This window comes from Dunckerocampus dactyliophorus, chromosome 6 (genome assembly GCF_027744805.1).
Source record: "Dunckerocampus dactyliophorus isolate RoL2022-P2 chromosome 6, RoL_Ddac_1.1, whole genome shotgun sequence".
Lineage (NCBI taxonomy): Eukaryota > Metazoa > Chordata > Actinopteri > Syngnathiformes > Syngnathidae > Dunckerocampus > Dunckerocampus dactyliophorus.
The window spans coordinates 31028463-31050334 of record NC_072824.1 but is presented as its reverse complement, the minus strand read 5'-3'; the positions used below and the strand labels follow the sequence as shown (position 1 = coordinate 31050334).

Below are 21872 nucleotides of genomic sequence, written 5' to 3'. Positions count from 1 at the left end.
AGCAGCGTTTTCATGTTACATTACACCGTTTTGCTGTTTTGACAACTTTTGTGTTTTTTTTGTTTAATTTTACTGATGCGTTGGTACACTTTGGAGGCACCGACCTAATTAGTTCTTTTACCTGAACTATGATGCACACGTGCCAACTTGAGATGCACGTTATCTTTTTTTTTTTCCCCCCCCCAATCACTTTTTTTTTAATATCTACTTTAAAATTTAGATTTAACAGTAGTTTGTGCACACCTGGAGGTAAAAAGAACTGGAACAAATTAGGATTTGACCAACTGTACCTGTTGATTTGTTCTAATCAAATATGACATTACTGACACATAACTACTATCAGGACAACCAGAGTACTGTATAGAGTGGACGGAGCTAGGTGCTGTGACCTAGCAAAGTGCACTATATTCGGACACATGCTCCGAGCAGCCGGTGTGATGCCGCGGAGGTCTGTAAACATTCCCCAGGCGTGGTAGTGATGCTGGCTTTTCAGGTGACTGGTAAGGTTTTCTGTGTGCTCAATGTTTTTTTTATTACAACTAGCACGTGAAATGTCTCGGAAACAGTCAATGTTTTTTAAAGTGAGCTCATGGGAAGTTACGATCGGCAGGAGGAAAAAAAGGAGTACATGATTTGCTCAACCGTACTGCACAGATAATGTCGCCTCATTGGAGTGTTTTTTAAATTTATTTTAAAAAATATTTTTTAATGTTGGCAGATTTATCGGTATGACGTCATAAATCCCTTACGTCGGCCCGGGATATGCCACCGTGCACTTCTTCAAAAGGCAGTTTTGGTTCCCTGTTTTTACCAAAATGTTACGTCACAGTACATGAAAAGAGCAAGGTCGGGCACTAGGACCAAGCGTTAAACGGCCGCTCAACCTGGAGCCTGTTTGCCTGTAGACCGCCTCACCGATGGGCTCAGCCGTGTTTTTTTGGGGGGGGGGTTGCTAACGTGTGATTGGCCGTCCCTGCTGTCACCCCATGAGCGCCGGGAATCAGAGCCTTGAATGACCACCAGTGTTGTTACCAGGACAGGAGTTTGTGTTCATCTGCCACTGTAAGTCGGGAACATATTTGGCGATTGTTCTGCTTGATCACGTCAGCCAGACGGATTTAATATCAGCGGTTACATTTAAAAGAACATTCGAGTCTGTACCTGTGTGCGCGTGTACCACACCCCCTTTCGTCCATGCAGTTGGTCATCTGGAGTGATTTACAATGTAGCCAAGCTAATATACAACAACAGAAAAAAACAGGACAGGATCACATAAAACATGTGAAAATGGTATTTTAAACAATAAAAATAGAAAACAAGTAAAATAATAAAACCATTAAAGGAAATGATTAATTATAAAGAACTGTAAGAATGGAAATTTTATTGACAATACACACGACTCCGTTCCCCATCGGTAATCGTTGCAACAAATGAGTGAAGCACTGAAAGTACGGCCATTTTGATTTGAGAGTCAATTTTAGAACATGAAGACCTGGTATCGTTAGTATCTCCCCGCACATCACTAGCCGTTACAGTGCCACAGGCTGCCTGTTCTTCCTGGCCTGGGCTAATTTCCAGCAGTGCACGAAGACGTACAATGGATGGATAAAACCCAGCATCGTCACCAGACTCAGAGTCATGTCCGCCTGCAACACATCACAACACTTCAGTTATCTCAGCTGGACGTGTGCATACACAAATCATATCACTGCTTCATGTTTACATGAAGTCCAGCACATCCTCGCCTGCCTATTCACTGATTTCGTGATATAAAATAATTAGTTGTTTTTAATATATAAAATTACAACTTAAGTCAGGGGTGCCTAAAGTACGGCCCATGGCTAACTAGAAAAAGTTGTAATATAAAATAAAAAACGAAAAATAATTTTAGTAGCATGAAGTTGAAACATTCAAGAAAAAAAAAAAAAAAATTCAGTTGTAATATTGTGAGAAACAAACCAATCCAAACAAATAAGGTTGTCATTTTTTGAAAACTGCGTTGCGGAAAAAGTTATCATTTTACCAGAATAAAGTCATAATTACAAAAAGGGAATTTATAAGAAGAAAGTTGAAATAGTTAGATTTTTTTTTTAAAGACAACAAAAAATGAAAACAATTTTAAAAAGAGCAGCAATTTTACTTAATTTTAAGCAGAAATATTACAATAAAGTCACAATATTGATATAAAAAAATGTTAACATTATGACACAAATAATTTTCACAAGAATTTCCGCAATAGTTTTTCCAGTAGTAGTAACAAAACAAAGAAGAAAGTTGCAATTTTTACAAAATCAGGTTGAAAATTTGTGATATTACGGGAATAAAGTCCCAGTGTTATGAAAAAATGACAAGAAGACAGCTGACATATTTGTAAAATTGAAAAACAGCAACAATGGAAAAACAGGCAGTGGAGAAAAAGTAATAATACACTTTGTCACCTAACCTCTTACTAGGGGTGTCACATGAGCTCACGAGATTAAAATGCGGAAAGAAAGATTTCTCGTTCAGAAAAAAAAGTTTGTGGGCACAAGGCCTTGGACGATAATAAATTAATTAATCACACAATAAATGAAAATGAATTTGACAATTTTGCCGGCCTCAATATATTGCCATGTGCATGTGTGTCTGTTTTCCCCGTCTCCCACCTCCAAACAGACAGGAAGAGAGTTCACTCTGTGCATTGCTTTCAGCACCTTGGCGAGTTTGTTCCATAGAACAACAGCATTAACGGAGTGAGCCCTTTTGTCAGTAATGCAGTCTCTTTGTCTTAGTGGGCGAAGGTGGGGCTGCTAGCATACACACAGAGTGCAGAAAAGTGTAACGTAGTACAAATTATACAGTATCGTAGATTGCAATACTGTATATTTCGTCATATATTATTTCTATCTTTTCATTATACATTTCTGAAAAGTAATTTTAAAGTCTCGTCTTGTTCTCCTAGACCCAATCTTGACATTTATAGTTCATGGCGCCGCCCATGATGAACTAGCTCGCAGCTCAGACTCATTTCCGGAAGTGGCGTCATCGAGGTGACACCTCTCAGCTAAAGCAGAGTAAACGAAAGCTTCTCGAGGTATATCGTCGACTTGGTTCAGTATATTTTTCATCAAAGTAGTTGTCATACCAAAATATTGTGTTGCTGCTGGATGTTCACAGTATCCGAGTGATACTGTAAGTTTGTTTTCTTTTCCAAAAGAGGGGAAGGTTTAAGATAACAATGGACGAAGCTAGTGCAGGGAATGAGAGACAGAAGCCAATTTAAAACAATTATTGTAGGATAAGCAACTCCAGAGTAATTTACACTTACCATTCTGTGTTTTGAAGGCGGCCAATCTTCATCTCCACTTAATTCCATGTTTTGCAAGTTCTCTATTTCATCTCCAAACATTTCTCCCTTCTTAAAACTATTGACACATCGCTCAAATCTTCACTATAATCACTGTAAACATCCTCTGTCTCGTACACCGCCGTGTTTGTTTACCTGAGCGATAGTACCCCGATGACATCACTTACGGAAATGAGGCTGAACCTGTTGAGAACATCATTGCAAACAATATGTAACATATTTAAGCAAAGTTGATGAATCATGTCAGGGACCCTTTAAGTATATATAACTTGTTAGCATATCTACATGGGCTGGCTTACAAAATGTAAAATATCATAGTGGCCCCCGTATCCTTTAATTTTACCATATGCGGCCCTCGCTGGGAACAGTTTGGACACCCCTGCCTTAAGTGGATGTGTTTCATGACTGTGAAACGCCCTTGGTTCAAACTTTAGCGTATGAAAAATAGGCATTTTTAGGGCTTTTCGTGGGTGCGCCCATAAGTTGCAGTATTTCACCATGTGCGGGGATCTGCTGTATTACAACAACTGGCTGTTTAGGGCACCAGTCTGGTTATTTCCATCCACACAAATGTAAAGTTTCACCAAAAATATTGAGCAACTGTGAGCAACACTTACATAAATATTGTCCCCATCCAGAGCTCCTTTGAACAGAGCTAAGCAGGGGTACTGAAGCAGAGAGATGACTGCTGACAAAGACATGGTGAGACCATACAGCTTCCCAAAGTGACAAATTGGAAAGCTGAGGAAAAGAGACTCATTGACAACTGGGTAAATAATACGCACTTTGCTTCGTGCTGGGGTGCAAACATGATGTTCTTTACTCACGCAATGTTAATGAAGGCTGCATTTCCCCCGTAGATGAAGGAGCGATTAATGACTTCCAGAGCAAAGGTTAAGAACTGCACGGGCAGAGAAGGAACTGAGGCGCACACGGAGAAGAGCAGACACTGCAGGGAGGTCAGGAACAGCGACAGAATGGAGGAGCGCAGGTCAGCCTCCTGCTCTGTTGCTCCTACACGATGACAAGTCGTTAGGGAGCCCTGGGACTCTGAGAAGGCGCTTCCAGTAGAGAGCGGCCGTTGTTGTCCTCCCTGCGGCTGGTAATGTACACTGACAGACTTACAGCAAATTAACAATTCAAGAAACCCAAAAGACGACGCAAATTGCAATCACGCAAACCGCAAAGGGAATATTGAGAGGAATGGAGGCCAATAACGGTGCTTGCCATTCAAATCATTAGCTTTAAACGTGCGAGTGTGCATGGTGTGTTGAATGACAACATGAAATAGTTGAAAACGAGGCCAGCAAAAAGCGATGAACGCTTATATTCTGGGTCAGACTTGATGAATATAGCAGATGAAAACAACGCTTGTTTTAAAGGGTCCCTGACATGATTTATCAACTTTGCTTAAATATGGTATATATTATTTGTAATTGTGCTCTACATTCCTCAATTTTTGAAAGCGAAATTAGCAAAAATTACATTTATAGTTGATGGCGGCAGCCGTGATAAACTCGCGTAATTTCCGGAAGTGACGTCATCAGCTAAAGCAGAGTAAAGAAACAAAATTTTCTTCAAAATAGTAGTCATGCCAAAATGTTGTGTTGCTGCTGGATGTTTATAGTATCTGAGTGACACTGTAAGTTTGTTTTTGAAGGATGGACGAAGCAAGTGCAGCGAACGAGAGACAATTGGACGCCCACCTCGAGTTCTGTTCTTTGCAGTGATCATTTCACTGATGACTGCTACAAAGGAACACCTTTACAAGAAGCATTTGACTTGCAAGTACGGTATAAACACATTGTAAAAAAGGATGCTATTCCACCGGTGGACAGGAAAAAAATGCCAAGAAGAATGACGTCAAAGTTGCCACAGAACAGGTTAAGTCATGTCTTGTTTACATATTGTATCCTAAACACAAGTCCACTATAGCGACAAGACTGTAAAGCATGATACATGTTGTATAACATCTTTTCACAGCGATATGTATGTTTACTGTGGGGGCTTTGTGAAATAAATCAGGCTATAAATACCCCTTAAAGCTAATGAAGACGCCGCTCTAAAAGAATAATTGAAGGATAAGCAACTAGTAAAGTAATTTACACTTACCATTCTGTGTTTTGAAGGTGACCAATCTTCATATCTTCAGGCTTAAGTCCATGTTCTGCAAGTTCTCTATTCAATCTCCAAATGTTTCTTCCTCCAAAAACTATAGTCACATCGTTCAAATCTTTGCTGTAATCATTGTAAACATCCTCTGTCTTGTACACCGCTATGTTTTTGCGGCTGAGAGGGTTCCCCCCGATGACATCACTTCCGGAATTGAGGCTAAAGAGCGAGAGCTAAGTCATCATGGCTACCGCCAGGAACTATAAATGGGATTTTTGCTAATTTACAGTTCGCTTTCAAAAATTGAACAGTGTGGAACATAATTACAAACAACATATAACATATTTAAGCAAAGTTGATGAATCATGTCAGGGATAACTGCACTGTAATCCCTCGCCACTTTGCGCTTCCAATTTCACGACTTCACTCTTATCACGTTTTTTTCTAAATATATGAATGCATAAATCACTGTTTCGTGGTTGACTATGTCCTATTATTATTAATACGAGTGTAAAGTAAATAAAAATCGTATTTAGAAGGTTGTAAACAGAGTTTCTATACTCTAAATACAAAAACATTTGATTTATAATCATACTTGGCGGAAATTCACTCATCCCAGTCAGGTCTGGAACCAATTAACCACGATAAACACGATTAACATCATTGCCATCATTAACATCATTAACCACTAGACTAGAAGGGAACACATCTTTCGCTACTAATAATAACAGCATAGTGAAACGATGAAGGACACAAAGGTAAAAATGCAGACGCGGCTGTTTGATCGGCTTGTTTTCAACTATGTCATGTCTTTATGCAACACAGCATGCACACTCGCATGTTTGAACGACATGCATCGTTATTGGCCTCCATTCCCCCCCTTTTCCGGTTTGTGATTGTAATTTGAGAGGCTGCTCTACTCTGTCCTCAAAACCCGGAAGCAAGTTCTCACACTCCAAGCCCCGCCCCCAACACCCTCACCCCCTGCCCTCCACGTCAAAAGCCCTGCCAACTTTTTTTTTTTCAGTACCAAAACTCACTGTCAGCATTCCGGCTCCATATTAGAGTAGACTTACCAGGCGCGCGAGGCTTCCCCTTGTGTCTGTCCAGCAAGAGTCCGTTCCAGGGTGCACACAGCACCGCACAAAGCTGAGTTATGGAGAAGACGTTGGTGTAGTGACTCACTGTGAGGGGCGTAGGATCACCACCACATCAGCCAGCGAGCAAAGCAAAGAATTTGCACTGCAAGCTTGTGGGACAAACAGATTCACCCAGGTGGTTGTCATTGTTGGCCAGTCGGACCAGCTTGGGGTTGAGGGTGCCGATGAAGATGAAGTGTCTCAGCTGCATGATGGACAACCACAACAGGTTCCACACGAAGAACCAGGACAGCACGCAGCTCTGGAAACTCTTCACTAAATCTCCAGGACACACAAAGATTGTTTTTATTCACTTCGACTAGGGATGCTCTGATCAGGGTTTTGCAGATTCCGATACCGATCATCCTTGAGTGATATCAGCCGATGCCGATACCAGTTAATAAAAAAGGCTGACATAAAATGTTTGAAATAAGGATGAAAGCAAAAATACAAATAATGAAATAGGAATAAAGACAGAGCATAAATATATACAGTGATGTGGAAAAGTGTTTGCCTACTTCCTGATTTCTTTTTTTTGTTGCATATTTGTCAAACAAAATTAGATATTAGTCAATGAAAACACAACTGAACACAAAATGCAGTTTTTAAATGAAACGTTTTTTTAATAAGGGAGAACTGGTTGGGCACCCCTTAGCAGCAACAACTGCAATCAAGCGTTTGCATTAACTTGCAATGAGTCTTACAGTGCTGGGGAGGAATTTTGGCCCACTCATCTTTGCAGAATTGTTGTAATTCAGCCTCACTGGAGGTTTTTTCAGCATGAAGCGCCTTTTTAAGGTCCCTTTTTAGGGACAGCATCACAATAGGATTCAGGTCAGGACTTTGACTCTGTGAGAGAGGCATTTAGCAACGTTTATTATTGTGCTAGTATTGATTTAGATTTGCACTGCATATACTGAGACCTGATTCCAATATTTTGCCATCTTATTTAGCTACGTGAGCTCCCAGAATGATCTACACTCACATATCATCAGTCAGTAATATAATTCAATGAGGGCTAAATACCTTTTCCAGACTCTTTCACTTCTGTCTCATCCTCAGGTGCGTTGCTCCTCCCACTTGACACATTTGACATTGGCAGTACATCCCTCATCCTCTGCTCCACGTTGTACTTGTTTTTCCCCAAACTCAGCCTGTGAAATCAGTCACACAATGTGTAGCATCTTCTTACACAGTCCAAATGCAAACAACGCCGTTCTCACCCATAGGTGTAGCACGGCGGCACGGGGTAGGGGATGCGTGTGTGGGGCAGCAGCAAGGCGGTGCGCACAATGTGTATGATGGAGCAGAAGGACAAAAAGACAAAGGAGCGGCGCAGAGTGATGCCATGTTGGTGCAAAACCTGCACAGCAAAAGGTGGACTTTAAGCACTTTTTGGTTTGATGTGACAGCTGTGTGACCTTGCACTTCCGGTACATTTCAGATGCTCTCTATCACGTGGCTGCATCACTTTACCTTGATGATGAGAAACACCGCTGCAGAGGAGTCAAAGGCGCCACTGTAGAGGGTGATGATGGTGGAGCGATGAGCAGCAAACAGGTTGCCAACCTTTCCAAAACACACACACACACACAGCTGATACAGTTATTGTACAGTACATCCCCGCTTTTCACGGGGGTTATCTTCCAGGTTCACAAAAAACAAAAATGCCTATTTTTGACACACGGCTCACCCAGCAAGTTTGATGTTGTTGTTCCCCAATTTCGGATCAACATTTGCAATAATAATGTTGTGATTACAGGATTAGTTTCAGCTCCACAACAATCCAGGTACTGTATAAGCTAGTGCTTCCGTAGCCAGCAAACTTTGGCGTCTATGGTGTGTTCAAGGACTGGGAAATCGCAACGCTTGAGGAAAAATCATTGAAGTGAAGCATAGAAACTGTTTTAACAGTGGTACATGTATGCTGTACATTTGACCTGAATTATCACATATTATGGTGAATGTGTTTTCTGCAGGAAAAAAAGTCTTTTTGCAGAGAAAAAAAGAGAATCGTCATTTTGTTTTGTGACTAAACATCTGTAAATTTGTCAGGGCGTGAATGCTGAATCGCCAGTGTGCGAGGATTCAATGTACAGAAATCCTTTGTTTATCACAGTTAATTGGTTCCAGATAAGTGAATTTCCGCAAAGTAGGTTTCCTTATTTATAAATGGAATATTTTGGTAGTTAGAGAATAGAAAACCTGTTCATGACCTTGTAAATATGGTTTTAAACATTATTAGAGCCCTCTAGACATAAAATAACACCCCTATAGTCGCCTTTACACTCCATCCAGCCATGTTCTATGCCGCTTATCCTCACTAGGGTCGCGAGTGTGCTCGCTAGTCAATTCATGCCACATCTTCCAGCAGGAAGATGCTTTGACAATATGTTATGTTGTGTACCTGCACGTTTTGGTTTTGTATTCTTTGTGTTAAACTTTTGCATGCATTTAATAACTGTGAGAGGCATGTTATAGGGTATCAAAAAATAGGCATTTTTCACAATTTGGTGGGGGGAAGCAGGAATCTGCAGAGGTCCCTCGTTTTTAATTGGTTCCAGACCCAAACACAATTCAGGAATTTCCACGGTATAGGATGCAATGTTAATAAATCGAATATTTTTGTAGTTAGAGCATAGATAACCTGTCTTTGACCTTCTAAATATGGTTCTAAACATTATTAGAGCCCTGTAGACATGAAAAAACACCCCGATAGTCACCTTTACACTATTCATTGTTTACATCACATTGTGCAACTCTTATGCTGCAGGGACTCGAGACGGCCGCTAGCTAGCGAGCTGACAAGCTAGTGAGCTAACCTGTTAAACCAGAATTTACTTCTTCTAAACTTAAGGCAAAACTGTTCCACTTCCACACGGGATAGAAGGAGAACTTTTTTTCACTCACTGGCAGACTTCATGCAGTGTTAAGGTAATGTAATGTAAGGTAATGTCTCAATATTTTGTGTCATTATTGCTGCCTAGTGGCCAGAATGCTACATATCACTTGTATTTCAATATGTTTTGACTAATAATAGACCATAGTCTACCACAGAACAGCCATCATTTCTTATTCAATTAATTTCTGAAAACGACTGTATAACTCAGCAACAAAGTTGCAAAGTTGGCAACACTTATTCTCTGGCAGACCAGATGTGTGTTGATGAGCCAGGGCAAACAGGCAGCGCCAAATGTGTCTGTGACGGTCCACTGATGTTTAATGCAAGTCGTAAATCAGGTATTCAGTGCATACCTGCAAGTTTGTCATCATGAGCAGCATTCCTCCAACAGCAATGCAGGACAGCGCAGGAAACAGCAGGACTGAAAGTTCTGCATGGATTATTCCCATCATGTAGACTTTTTGTAGTGTTACACGTGTCAGTGAGAATTCCCAGTAATTGGGTCACATGTAAACAGTGCAGGGAGCCAACAATTACAGCACGCCGTGTGTGTGTGTGTGCACCTACTTGCATTAGAAACGGCCACAAGAACAGTTCCAATGCAGTAAATGTTTCTAGAGAGAAATGCAAATTGACTTTTAATGGATCAAATATCAAACATTTTTTAGAAACAATGAAGCCCTATACCTTCTTGTTGTGAGGGTAATAATAATAATGGATTACATTTTATATAGCACTTTTCAAGGCACCCAAAGTGTTTCACAATGAAGTGAACCCATTAATCATTGACACACCGCTGGTGGTAATCTACATCTGTAGATACATCTGCCTTGGGGTAGTCAGACAGAAACGTGGCTGCCAATTTGCGCCTACGGCCTCTCACACCACCACCAAACATTCATACACCAGTGTGGGTAAATTGTCAGGGACATAACAACAGTGACTGGGTGGAGGGAGCGAGGATCAAACCGCCAACCTTCCGGTTTCTGGATGACCTGCTCTACCTCCTGAGCCACTGCTGACCAATAGGGTATCAACTTTTGAAATCATATATACTGTAGCTATGAAAACAGTAACATGCAAATATGTACAAACACATACCAAGTGAGCAATGACTAAGGGGCCACTTTGATACGTTTGTAGAGTACATTAAAGATGCCGCACTTTGGACAGCAGCCCCCTGATTTCAGGCCTCCCTGTTGGTTTTCGGTGAAAAAGCTGACTGAGAAACTAAAGCTGGGCATGATGTGGTGTTGGTTCTCACATTGCCAGCAGTCTGGTCACCAGCGTGCCAAAACGATCAAAGACGATGCCGCTAAACAGGACCATGAAGTTGTTGAGGAAAGACGCAATGGTGAAGACCAGTGCGAACTTCTCATCCTGACCACTGCAGTCTGAAAACAGGACAAGGGGAGAGAATGAAAGCACAAAATCAATCACCATGTCTGCATCATCGAGGAGCAAGTTTTCAAAATTGAAGTAAGAAATGTTTAAAAAAAAGGACTTTAGACCACAAACCAATGTCCTCTCCCGGTCTTCCAGACGCTCATAGTGTGTTGTGGTATGGTTTATTTGTTCAAGACAAGCTTTGCAAGTTAACATTAGAAAACATCACTTTATTCTTCCCGGTCTCTGGCCAACTCTTCCAGTTCCACCGAGGCCATCCACGGCCAGCTGTGAGACATAACCCCCCAGCTTCTCATCCTCCCTCTGGGCATGCCCGGAACACCTTATCATGGAGGCATCCGGACTAGATGCCCAGGCCACCTCACCTGACTCCTCTTGATGTGAAGGAGCAGCAGCTCCTCACCCTATCGCTTAGGGTGAGTCCAGCCACCATACGGAGGAAACTCATTTTGGCTGTAAACTCATTTTATCTTGCTCTCTCGATCACTATGCAAGGCCTGTGACCGCAGGTGACGGTAGGAACGTAGATAGACTGGTAAATTGAGAGCTTTGCCCTCTGGCTCAGCGCTCAACAGTCTGGTACAGCGACTGCATTACTACAGATGCTGCAACGATTCCAGGGCAGTCACACGGCAGCCTTCCCTTACTCATGAACAAGACTCCAAAATACTTTGAACTCCTCCACCTGGTTCAAGACCTCACTCCCAACCTGAAGGGGCAATCCATCCTTTTCTGGCTGAGACTCACGCTCAGATTTGGAGGTGCTGAGTCTCATCCCAGAAGCTTCACACACTGCTACAAACTGCCCCATTAAATGCGGAAGGTCACAGTCTGAGGACATCAGGACCACATCATCTGCAACTAACAGAGGTGACATCCTAAGGCCCCCAAACTGGACCCCCTCAATGCCTTGGCTAAGCCCAGAAATTCTGCCCATAAAAATTCTGCTCCTCTGCGAATCACCACCTTATCTTGGTGGAGGGGTTTGAGTGCCAGAGTGATCCTAGGAGCTATGTTGTCCGGGGCTATATGCCTATGAAAGGCTCTCCCAAGGTAAACAGGTCCTAGGTGACGGTCCAGGTGAAGAGTGATTCAGAAGACCTGATGGCCTCACCCTGGAGCCAGGCCTAAGGCAGGGGAACGCAGTCAAGTGCCTGGTGGTCGGGCCTTAGTCATCTCAGCCATCAGGCATCTCCTGACGTAGACCCACCATCTGTGGAGACAAACGTATGGGTCCTGTGCAATGTGTGTTCGAGGAAGGGCGCTTGGACGACCTGGTCTTTGGTGGCCAAATCTGGTTCTTGGGACATGGAATGTCAGCTCCCTGGTTGGGAAGGAGCCAGAGGTTGTGAAATTCCGACTAGACATATAGTCTGAACCAAAGTCCTCGAGAACGACTGGACAATGTCGCCCTCTGCTGGTGATTACAAAGAAAGCAGCTGCTTCACTGGCTTCGCCCCTGATTCTCCCCTACGTCCATGTCTTCCAACCGTCCAAGTCTACAGTTGCGTCTTACCTTGAACAATGTCTGTCCAGTTGGTCCCTGGAGAACTACTACACAGCTGACTGAAGTATCCTTCCTCCTTCAACACAAACACCAAGGAGGCAAAACCAAAGACGATGCCTGCAAAGAACATACACTCCAGCAACCCCGACAACAGGGTCATGACATAGAGCACCTTCGTGCTTCTCTTGCAACGTTCCATGCTTCACGTCTTCCAGCATTCAAATGATCCACCAAGACGAAGGCACTCCCTATGACAAAGTCTCTTTGCCTTTGGATCCGTTTGTTTTTTGGGCTTTTTCTTCACCAGGTGACTTGGAATACTTACATAGTAAGTACAAGATTCTGCAAAGCAGACGAGAGAGTTGTTTAGTGTCCCTTAAACAATGAAAATATTGGAGCAAAGATTGTTTATCCAATCCTGTTTGGGGTCGCGGGGGTATGCTGGAGCCTATCTCAGCTGACTTCGGGTAGAGAGGCGGGGTACACCCTGGACTGGTCACCAGCCAATCGCAGGGCACATATAGACAAACAACCATTCACACCTATGGACCTATGGACATATAAATGCCCCAGGGGAGAATCGAACCCAGGTCTTCCTGATTTCCAGACTGTGACTGTGTGGCCAACGTGCTCTTTTGTTCACTAAAACACTTTATTGATTACACCAGGAAAAAAAAAAAGTTAATTAATTATTGTTAATAACTTTGACTTTTTATGTCATGATTATGACTTTCTTTTCTAATCATTTGGACTTTTTTATCTCATATTTTTGATCTTTTTAAATCTCATAATATTGACTTTTTATCGCAGAATTTTGACTTTTGATCTCATAATTTTGACCATTCATCTCATAATTATGACTTTATTTCATAGTTATGAGTTTCTGTCTCATCATTTGGTCAAAACTATGAGATACAAATTCTATTTATCTCCTAATTGTGATTTCTTATCATAATTTCGATTTTTAATCTCATAATTGACTTACTTATCCCATTTTATCCCACTTTTTAATCTCATAATTAAGACTTTATCTCATATTTTCAACTGTTTATCTCATAATTAAGACCTTATCTCATAATTATGACTTTTTATCTCATAATTTTGACTTTTTTAATCTCATAATTGACTTTCTTTTCTCATAATTTGGACTTTTTTTTATCTCATAATTCCAACTTTTTTAAATCTCATAATTATGACTTTTTCTCGCATAATTTAAACTTTTGATCTCATAATTTTGACTGTTCATCTCATAATTGACTTTCTTATCCCATCATTTTGATTTTTTATCTCATAATTCTGACTTTCTTATCTCAAATTTTCAACTGTTTATCTGATAATTAAGACCTTATATCATAATTATGACTTTTTATCTCATAATTTTGAGTATTGATCTCATAATTCCGACTGTTCATCTCATAATTATGACTTTATCTCATAGTTATGATTTTGTCTCATAATTTTGTCTTTTAATCTCACAATTAAGACTTTTTTTATCTCATAATTATGACTTTCTTCTTTCATTATTATGACTTCTCATCATTTCGACTTTTTAGCTCATAATTATGACTTCATTATCATTTCGGTATTTTTTTCAGTGGCGGAAAAGGGCTTCCATAATTTCGTGACAGAAAATACTGTTAAAAAATGTACACACACTTATAATGCAAAAATGATATATATACCGTATATATATGACGATGGCGTTACACTTTGTATTTTTGTAGCATATCTCCTGCCAGAGAACGGCAGTCACAAGACGGACACATAAAGACATCAATTCACAAGTTTTTGTGTGAGTTGGCTCGTGGTGCACGTGTATACTAGTACTACTATAAAAGTACTACTCACACAAAAAATAGGAATTCCGTATTTCTGGACTTATTCCACCTCAGTATTTTGTCAGTTAAAGACTAAAAATTGTGTAAAACGTGAAGTTTGTTTGGTAAAATATCAGCAAAAGTCCATTTTTGCTGTGTTGTTGAAAAAAAAAGCCTCACATCCCAGTCACTCTTGAGTCTGAAATATTGTAAAGTGTACATTTACTTCTCCGTTCATCCGTGCACATCGCCACACGCGCCAGTGTTATTATTTTTAGTAAACAGAAGTAAGGGTGATTACCTTATCATCTCCTGCAGGTCCAAACATTCTTACCGTCGCTTGAGTGCTGCTTCTCCTGACTCGATCTGTGCGTGTGTGTGCACGCAATCGGCGAGTCGACGGTGACGTCATTCTGCACGAGCCATGACTTCCGCGCCGACAACTCTCTTATGGCTTTAGAAATACTGCACGTGCGTTTCAGTTGTTCTGTGGCACATTTGGCACATTTCCAGAAAACTAACGACGCACTTTTGCATATATCTTTTGCATGCATGCCATATTCACTTTACACTTTGACTTCAGCGAATGGCTATTAGAGTCGACCAGTCCAGGGTGTACCCCGCCTGTCGCTTGGAGTCAGCTGGGTTAGGCTCCAGCATGCCCCCGCGACCCTAAAAGAGGAGAAGCGGTATAGAAGATGGATGGATGGATGGCTATTAGAGTGGAACCTAGGTTAGTGTCATACTATGAAACGTGAAGGTAAAAGTAACCTTATATGTTCATTTATCCCTTTCATTCCTCGTTCATATGCATTTAGAATGGAATTTATGCATTTGCAGTTATAAAAACGTGTTTTGTGTGAACATTTTTAAGGGCATAACTTTGTTAAAGAGCTACAGTCAACCGCTGATGACATAATAGACTCGCTACGGACCTGACTTCCGCTTCCTGTTTCCATGTGTTAGCAAGCTGCTAACAAGGACGCTTTGTGATAAAATATACTTTCAGAACACAGTAGGACTCACGCAGTGTATTAATAACACGACACGACGCGCGCCATATTGTACGCTAACCGGAAAAATGTACGCAAACGGGGCAAAATTTTGCCGTTAATCAGAGGTGTCCAAAGTGCAGCCCGGGGGCCATTTGCGGCCCGTGCCACATTCTAAAAATATAGTTGAACACGAAAGCAATACCATCAAGTTGAAATATTGAAGATAATTTTTTTAAAGCCATAAAATTATGAAAAACAAAAAAAACAACAAATGAAGTTGTACTATTTGGAAAATGAGGTTCCATGAAAACTTATAATGCCATGAGAATAAAGGCAAAATGGGATTGAAGTCACAATGACAAAGAGAAAGTTTACAGTAAAGAGTTGGAAAAACAAACAAACAACAGAAATGACAAAAAAGGTGCACTTTTACAGGAATAAATCCTCAATATTATGAGGAAAAATAACGTCATTTTCATAGCACAGCGTTGAAATATTTAAGAAAAATTACATTTTTTTTTTTACGTCGTAATATTAAGCAAAAAACTAAACAAAATAAAGTATTCATTTTTGGAAAGTTAGGGATGCTCCGATCAGAGTTTTATGCTGCTGATTCCGATCGTCCATGAGTGAGATCGACCGATACCGAAGGTTTGCTAAGGGTGTGATCAAACACACTGGCATGGATCGGTGTAGCCTGTGGCAAGCTGTCTAACTGAAACCATCGAGGTTTTACAGGCTAGTGTTGAGCTCGTGGCAATCCGGGACAAAATGCGTTCCCTGTCGGCCCAATACGGGTGTTGGCCACCCTACGCAACACAGCACACATGCACATTCATGTCATGTTTGTGTTGTCATGACATGAATTGTCATGTCGCTGCCGCACGCCGATTGGTTTTAGTGATCGGCTTTAAAAGGTCCCACATGATAGAATGGAAAAAAGTTATCCTCCCATTCTGTGTGGAAGCGGTAAGTTTTTGGCTTCTTAAGTTTAGAAGAAATAAATTCGAGGCAAACTTGTTAGCACGCTAGCTTGCTAGCTAGTGGCCATCTCGAGTCCCTGCAGCACAGAAGTTGCAATGTGTAAACAATGAATAACGGTGACTATAGGTGTGTTATTTCACGTCTACAGGGCTCTAATAATGTTAAAAAAAAACATTTAGAAAGTCCTAAACAGATTTTCTATGCTCTAACTACGAAAGTATTCCATTTATTAACATTGAATCTGTGACGTTGCGGACCGGTCTGGTGTCATTCACGTGCCGCATTGGGCCCGCGGGCTACCAGTTGAATGAGAATCCTGTCATTGATTATTATTATTATTATACATACATTATCGTACATTATTAAATGTATCACAACCCCCGGTCTTTCCTCTCTAAAGTCTGCTGGTTAAAAAATAGCAACTACATGTTGAATGCGTTTCTTTGTGTGTGTTTCTCAATTCTAGTGTCGATGAACACATGAACAGATGGCAAATACTTGAGTTTAGTTGAGTGGAAAATGTGACAAAGCAGAACGAACGAAATACGAACATTCCTAAAACGGTTCTTCTGCCAAATGAGGGCACGGTGAAAAGATCAGATTGTTCTACTTCTCTTGCACGTTCCCGTTTTCCACCTCCCATGGTGAGTTTGCCTGAATTTACCTCGTTATTTTGGTACTTTGCCTTTTGTGTGTTAATGAAAGGCTGTATTGATCCAACCTGCCACCATGTCCTTGCATCCGGGGGTAACCCGGGGGTAACACCAAATTATGACAAAAACATCTTTCATGACAAAATGAATGCCTTTTTAGTCATGTTTTCAACATCAGTTCATTTGAATTGATTAATTATTCATATTTCATAGCTGCTTGACAGTCGTTTGATGCTTCATTGATCAACATTGTCTCAAAATAAGCATTATACTGTAACTCCTCCTCAAAGAGTGCGTTCATACTTGTCATGTTTGGTTCGATTAAAACAAACTCTGATGCGCATGTTCTGCTAGTTTGGTTCATTTGGTCAAGTGTGAACACAATCTACCAAAAAAGTGGGCCACAAGTGAAGCCGGTTGCGTTGAACGCTACACAGACCAAAGACACAGACCAGTGTTAAAATGGTAGAAAAAGGCGTACAGAAACTACCGTATTGACCCAAGACTGAGCCACCAACGCGCGGTATGCTAACAAACTAGTTTGTTATGTGCAATTTTTGGCCATACAAAAACTGGGACTCATTTTTATCGAAAATCAAATCATACAAACAGTGGGGTGTACGGAAATCGACCTTTGACGGTATGTTTGTAATTTCTGTGTCCTCTCTGCTGTCATTTTAACGCAGACGTGTGTCTTTGGTCAGATTTGAGCTTGGGGAAACCGCACTTGCAAGTGGTCTCAGTCCACTTGACTGGTGCACACCAGGGCTGTTTCGATTACATTGCATTTCACCCGAAGCAAACCTGCATGATCGCACCAGAGGAGAAGTTTTAAGACAATGGAGTGCTATTTAGGTGAGCTGGGGCTTCTGCTAGTCTCCGGCTTGTTGTTTCTGCACTTTCTGTTTTACTCTTCCTGAGACTCTTGTTACAGTGCCTGTGCGTTGGACATATTTTGTTGCATCTTCATTAGCCGTTCCTTATAATCTACCATTATAAGCTTATTCTCCTGCTTGGGCGCATTCGTGTTTCCACTTTCCACAGTGAGTTTAGCCGCTAGCTGTCCCTCCTCGCCTACTTAGTTGATCTTTCATTACTAAAAGACTTTACTGAACGTGCGTTACACTACTGTATATCAAAACACAGTTTCACTTAACAAAGATCAAAGTGATGGAGGCCGTTTAGTGTAGAAATAGTCACATGTTTCACGTAGCTGAGGTCCACCAGTCACAAGCCGACACGCCTGGTGGACTCAATCACAAATTCACCACTCAATTCAACAGACCATTCTGTGGGAGAACGCCTCTCCACCTTAGACTTTGGAACCAGCGGGCCAAACATGAGTGCCTTACAGCAATTACTGTATAATAGATGGGTGCTCCTGCCTTAATCCTCTTTGGCATTGAATTCAGCAGAGCAGCACAGGTTGTTACTGGAATCCTCTTCCACTCCTCCATTATGGCATCACTGGTGGATGTTTCACACCCTGCACTCCTCCACCTTCCTTCCGCTTGAGGATGCCCCACAAGTTCTCACTTATTCTGAGCATACTGCTGCTGCTTGTATTCTATTTTTTAATTTCTATTTTACTGTCAAAGTGATTGAAAAATACTGCGCGCCGTTTAGCGTGGTTACAGTTTGTGTCAGATGATGAGGCCTCATGATGAAGCGTTGCGTGGATCCGCTGCAATCTTTACAAGCGTAGAAATGCTGCCTGCAGGCAAACTTGTCTTTCTAACTTGCTGGGGTTCAAGTTCGACTTGAAGCAGTGGACAAGTCGAGGACAAATGCATCCTTGTGCCGTGGATTCAGAAAGACTCACCTTACCCGATGTTCACCTCTGGACAGCATTTCCTGAAACATTTTGCCTTCAGGAGTTCTCCACCTAAACTCGCAGTTTTACCAATCCTGCATGCTCAGGCTTTATATCCTGGATCTAATCCATCACTAAAAGGAAGAAGGCACTAGAAGGAAGGAAGAAGATGCTTGTGGTCAGGACAAAGAAAGAAATCAGTGTTGTCGAACTGTAAACAAGACAACGATTCTTTCAATACTACCAGAGCATCAACACGTCTTCCTAGGGTCCATCACTCTGCCTTGGGACAGAGCAATGTTACATCCTGATAGGATGTCTGCCATGGTCCCGTTTTTCCACAGAGTTAAAAAAAGAAGAAAAAGAACAGAATCATGGCAAACATGCTGCCAAATATTTATATGATAGTCCATATTTGTTTGGGGCGGACCATCGCAGATAAATTAATGTATGAATTTAAAACTGCAGTGATAATACCATGAATCAAAATGAACATAACATACACGCTACTTGTCTCATAATCTGCATGTTTTTCATTGTGGCAGAGGAACCGTATACTTACCATAATCACTCGGCCAGTGCCGCATGCAGTAGTCCCTCGTTTATCGCGGTTAATTGGTTCCAGACCCAATCATGAAATGTGAATAGGAATCCTTATTTATAAATGGAATAGTGTTGTAGTTAGAGCATAGAAAACCTGTGTACAACCTTTTTAATACAGGTTCTAACATTATAAGAGCCCTCTGGACCCGAAATAACACCCCATAGTTGCCTTTTCACTCGTATCACCCAATATAGTAGACATAAGAGTAAATAAGACATAATATAATCTCACCCATGTTAGCATTAGGAGATTTCATTGTTCTTTTTCTTACTTCCTGTTCTGTACAGTGCCAGTGTCTCATCAATGTAACATTACTGACACTTAGTGACCAGTGTAGAGTACTACATACCATCACAACATCTTTAAATGCGTCTTCTGAATGCCTTATATTTGTATTTTACTTCATTTATCCCAGTTTATGCTTGAAAATGCTAAATTTAGGCAACAAATACATTAAAAAGTGCTTAAAGAAATGTTTTTTTTCTTTTTTACTAATATTCAACCACAAAACAGCTTAAAGAAAGTGGTTTGATGACGCTATCTGCAGTGGAAAAAAAACAGTGCTGCAGCCATGAATCCAGCAGAGGGCGCTGTATGGCAAGTCAATTCACTCCACATTCTCCAGCAGGACGATGCTTTGACAAGTTTTGTAGGTACAGTACTGTGAACTGTGTGCCTGTAATTGTTAACTGAATTTAAATTATGTGTTTAATGGTTGTGAGAAGCATATTTTAGGGTTTAGATTAGAGTATCAAAAATTTGCATTTTACGGGCTTTTAATAGGGGCTGTAGGCCAAACCTAACTTACAACGATTGCAAATTCACATGCTTATTGTTTAAAGTTACCATAAAGCACTGAAGCAACACTTCCTGCTCTCCAAAATAAAACACTGCTCCACCCAGCAGCCATAGAAAACTACACACGAACACATCACTTTAACACCTGCCAACACGCCCACTTTCCCCTGGAAACTCCAGTGTTTTGCCCTTCTTTACCAGCGCCCTCTCGTTTGAATAGTAATGAATAGTTTTACGCCTTTTAACTTGGGCTGTCAAAAATAGCTCGTTAACGGCGGTAACTAATATATTTCATTAATTACGTTCATTTTCTTAGTGGAATTAACACACATGCGTCACGGCAAGCCACAGTATAGCTCCTTGCAGAGTCTCACGGTTTCTGACGCTCTTTTATAATTTTATTCTTACCTGATCACATCAACAGCAGTGCAATCCAACACCATATATGTTTCTCCTACTCCAAACAAACACGTCTCTAGTCCATGCATTGCAACAATACTTCCTCATTTGAGACAGACCGCGAGATGCGTTCATGGACACTCCGAACATCATCACAACAACGTCTTTATTATGCGCGTATGGGTGGTCTAAATCAACAGAAATCCAATGAAAATCAATAAGTGAATATTCTTATTTCTCACTTTGTAACTCTTAATGCGGAAGTGCAATTTGCTGCATTAAGTGTGCTCGGAAATCCCAGAAAATTCACTCTAAACAGGTGATTTTACTTTAAATGACGTGATGTCTTTGAAGGCCACTCCTCACTGCTCATAATAAGGCAGTTAGAAGTCTGATTCAAATATTCTATTAAAGAAACCAGTTTTAGGTAAATAGATGTTCAGACATTTGTACGATCTCTTAATTTGATTTAAATTTTAAGTTAATTTGGTGCTGTTAATACCTACAAATATATATAAATATAATCCTGCACTGTCATTTATCTTTCAATAAAATAAAGTAAAAATTGGCATATTTCAGACATAATTTTGTTTGAACATGCATACAAGTTATGTTGGAATACATCACATAGTACAACTCACTGTTCCACATGTCCAACAAGGAGTAGGAAGAATAAAACCTTATTTAATATTACCCTTTATCCGTTTCACATCAATTGCAATACATTAGTTCACTTCCTGTATTCAAAATGTACTCTTTGCTAATTTAACATGCATATGAAAATGATAGGGTAATGTGATAAGGTAATATAAGGTAACACAGTGTGACATGGTGATTAATCATGATTAATTAATTTGAAAACCATGATTAATCTGATTAAAAATTGTAATCATTTGACAGCCCTACTTTTAACACATCATGTCCCCGGTAAAGTCAATCAGTATTTGAACATTTTCAAGTAAAACGTATCGTATTGTATTTGCCATATTTCTTAATGTGCCTCAATGAATTTCCGCGCTACTTCCGGTGTAATGTCAAAATAAAACATCTGACTTCAACAATGACTCTGCTGTGTTTAGAGGAGCTGCCGCATGAGGGCAGTATTAGAACGCGAGTCAACATATAGCATGTCACTTCAACTTTGCATTCTATGCCCTACATTAAAATACATATACTTGTTTTAAATGAACCATCGATAACGGAGAGTTGTACGTTACTTTGAAATTGAGACCTATTTAAGAAGTATTTTCCGCCAGGAAATAAGACCAGTTAAGTGATTTGAAGGTAACACCACTCAAGCCAAGTTATGAACTTCTGGAAACTTTACATCTCTATGTACCCTTTGCATCTATTACTCTTTGTGTCTATATGTGTATTAAACATGTCTCCGTAAATC

At 40.7% G+C, this 21872-nt stretch overlaps 1 protein-coding gene and 1 long non-coding RNA gene across 2 annotated transcripts; one reads left to right on the top strand and one right to left on the bottom strand.

The window, feature by feature from the left end:
• The first annotated feature begins 939 nt into the window (after positions 1-939).
• Positions 940-4500, top strand: LOC129183165 (uncharacterized). Its single transcript, XR_008570752.1, has 3 exons — positions 940-1062; positions 3985-4116; positions 4207-4500. It is a non-coding gene; the product is annotated as an uncharacterized LOC129183165 (long non-coding RNA).
• Positions 1401-14591, bottom strand: slc43a3a (solute carrier family 43 member 3a). Its single transcript, XM_054780094.1, has 13 exons — positions 14532-14591; positions 12423-12755; positions 10764-10893; positions 10067-10113; positions 9853-9929; positions 8074-8166; positions 7821-7960; positions 7624-7751; positions 6730-6879; positions 6535-6642; positions 4174-4360; positions 3964-4087; positions 1401-1646 (listed from the first exon to the last, which is right to left on the bottom strand). The coding sequence occupies exons 2-13, from the start codon at positions 12610-12612 to the stop codon at positions 1530-1532; spliced, it is 1491 nt and encodes a 496-aa protein (XP_054636069.1). The 5' UTR covers positions 12613-12755; positions 14532-14591; the 3' UTR covers positions 1401-1529.
• Between the last annotated feature and the right edge of the window lie 7281 nt (positions 14592-21872).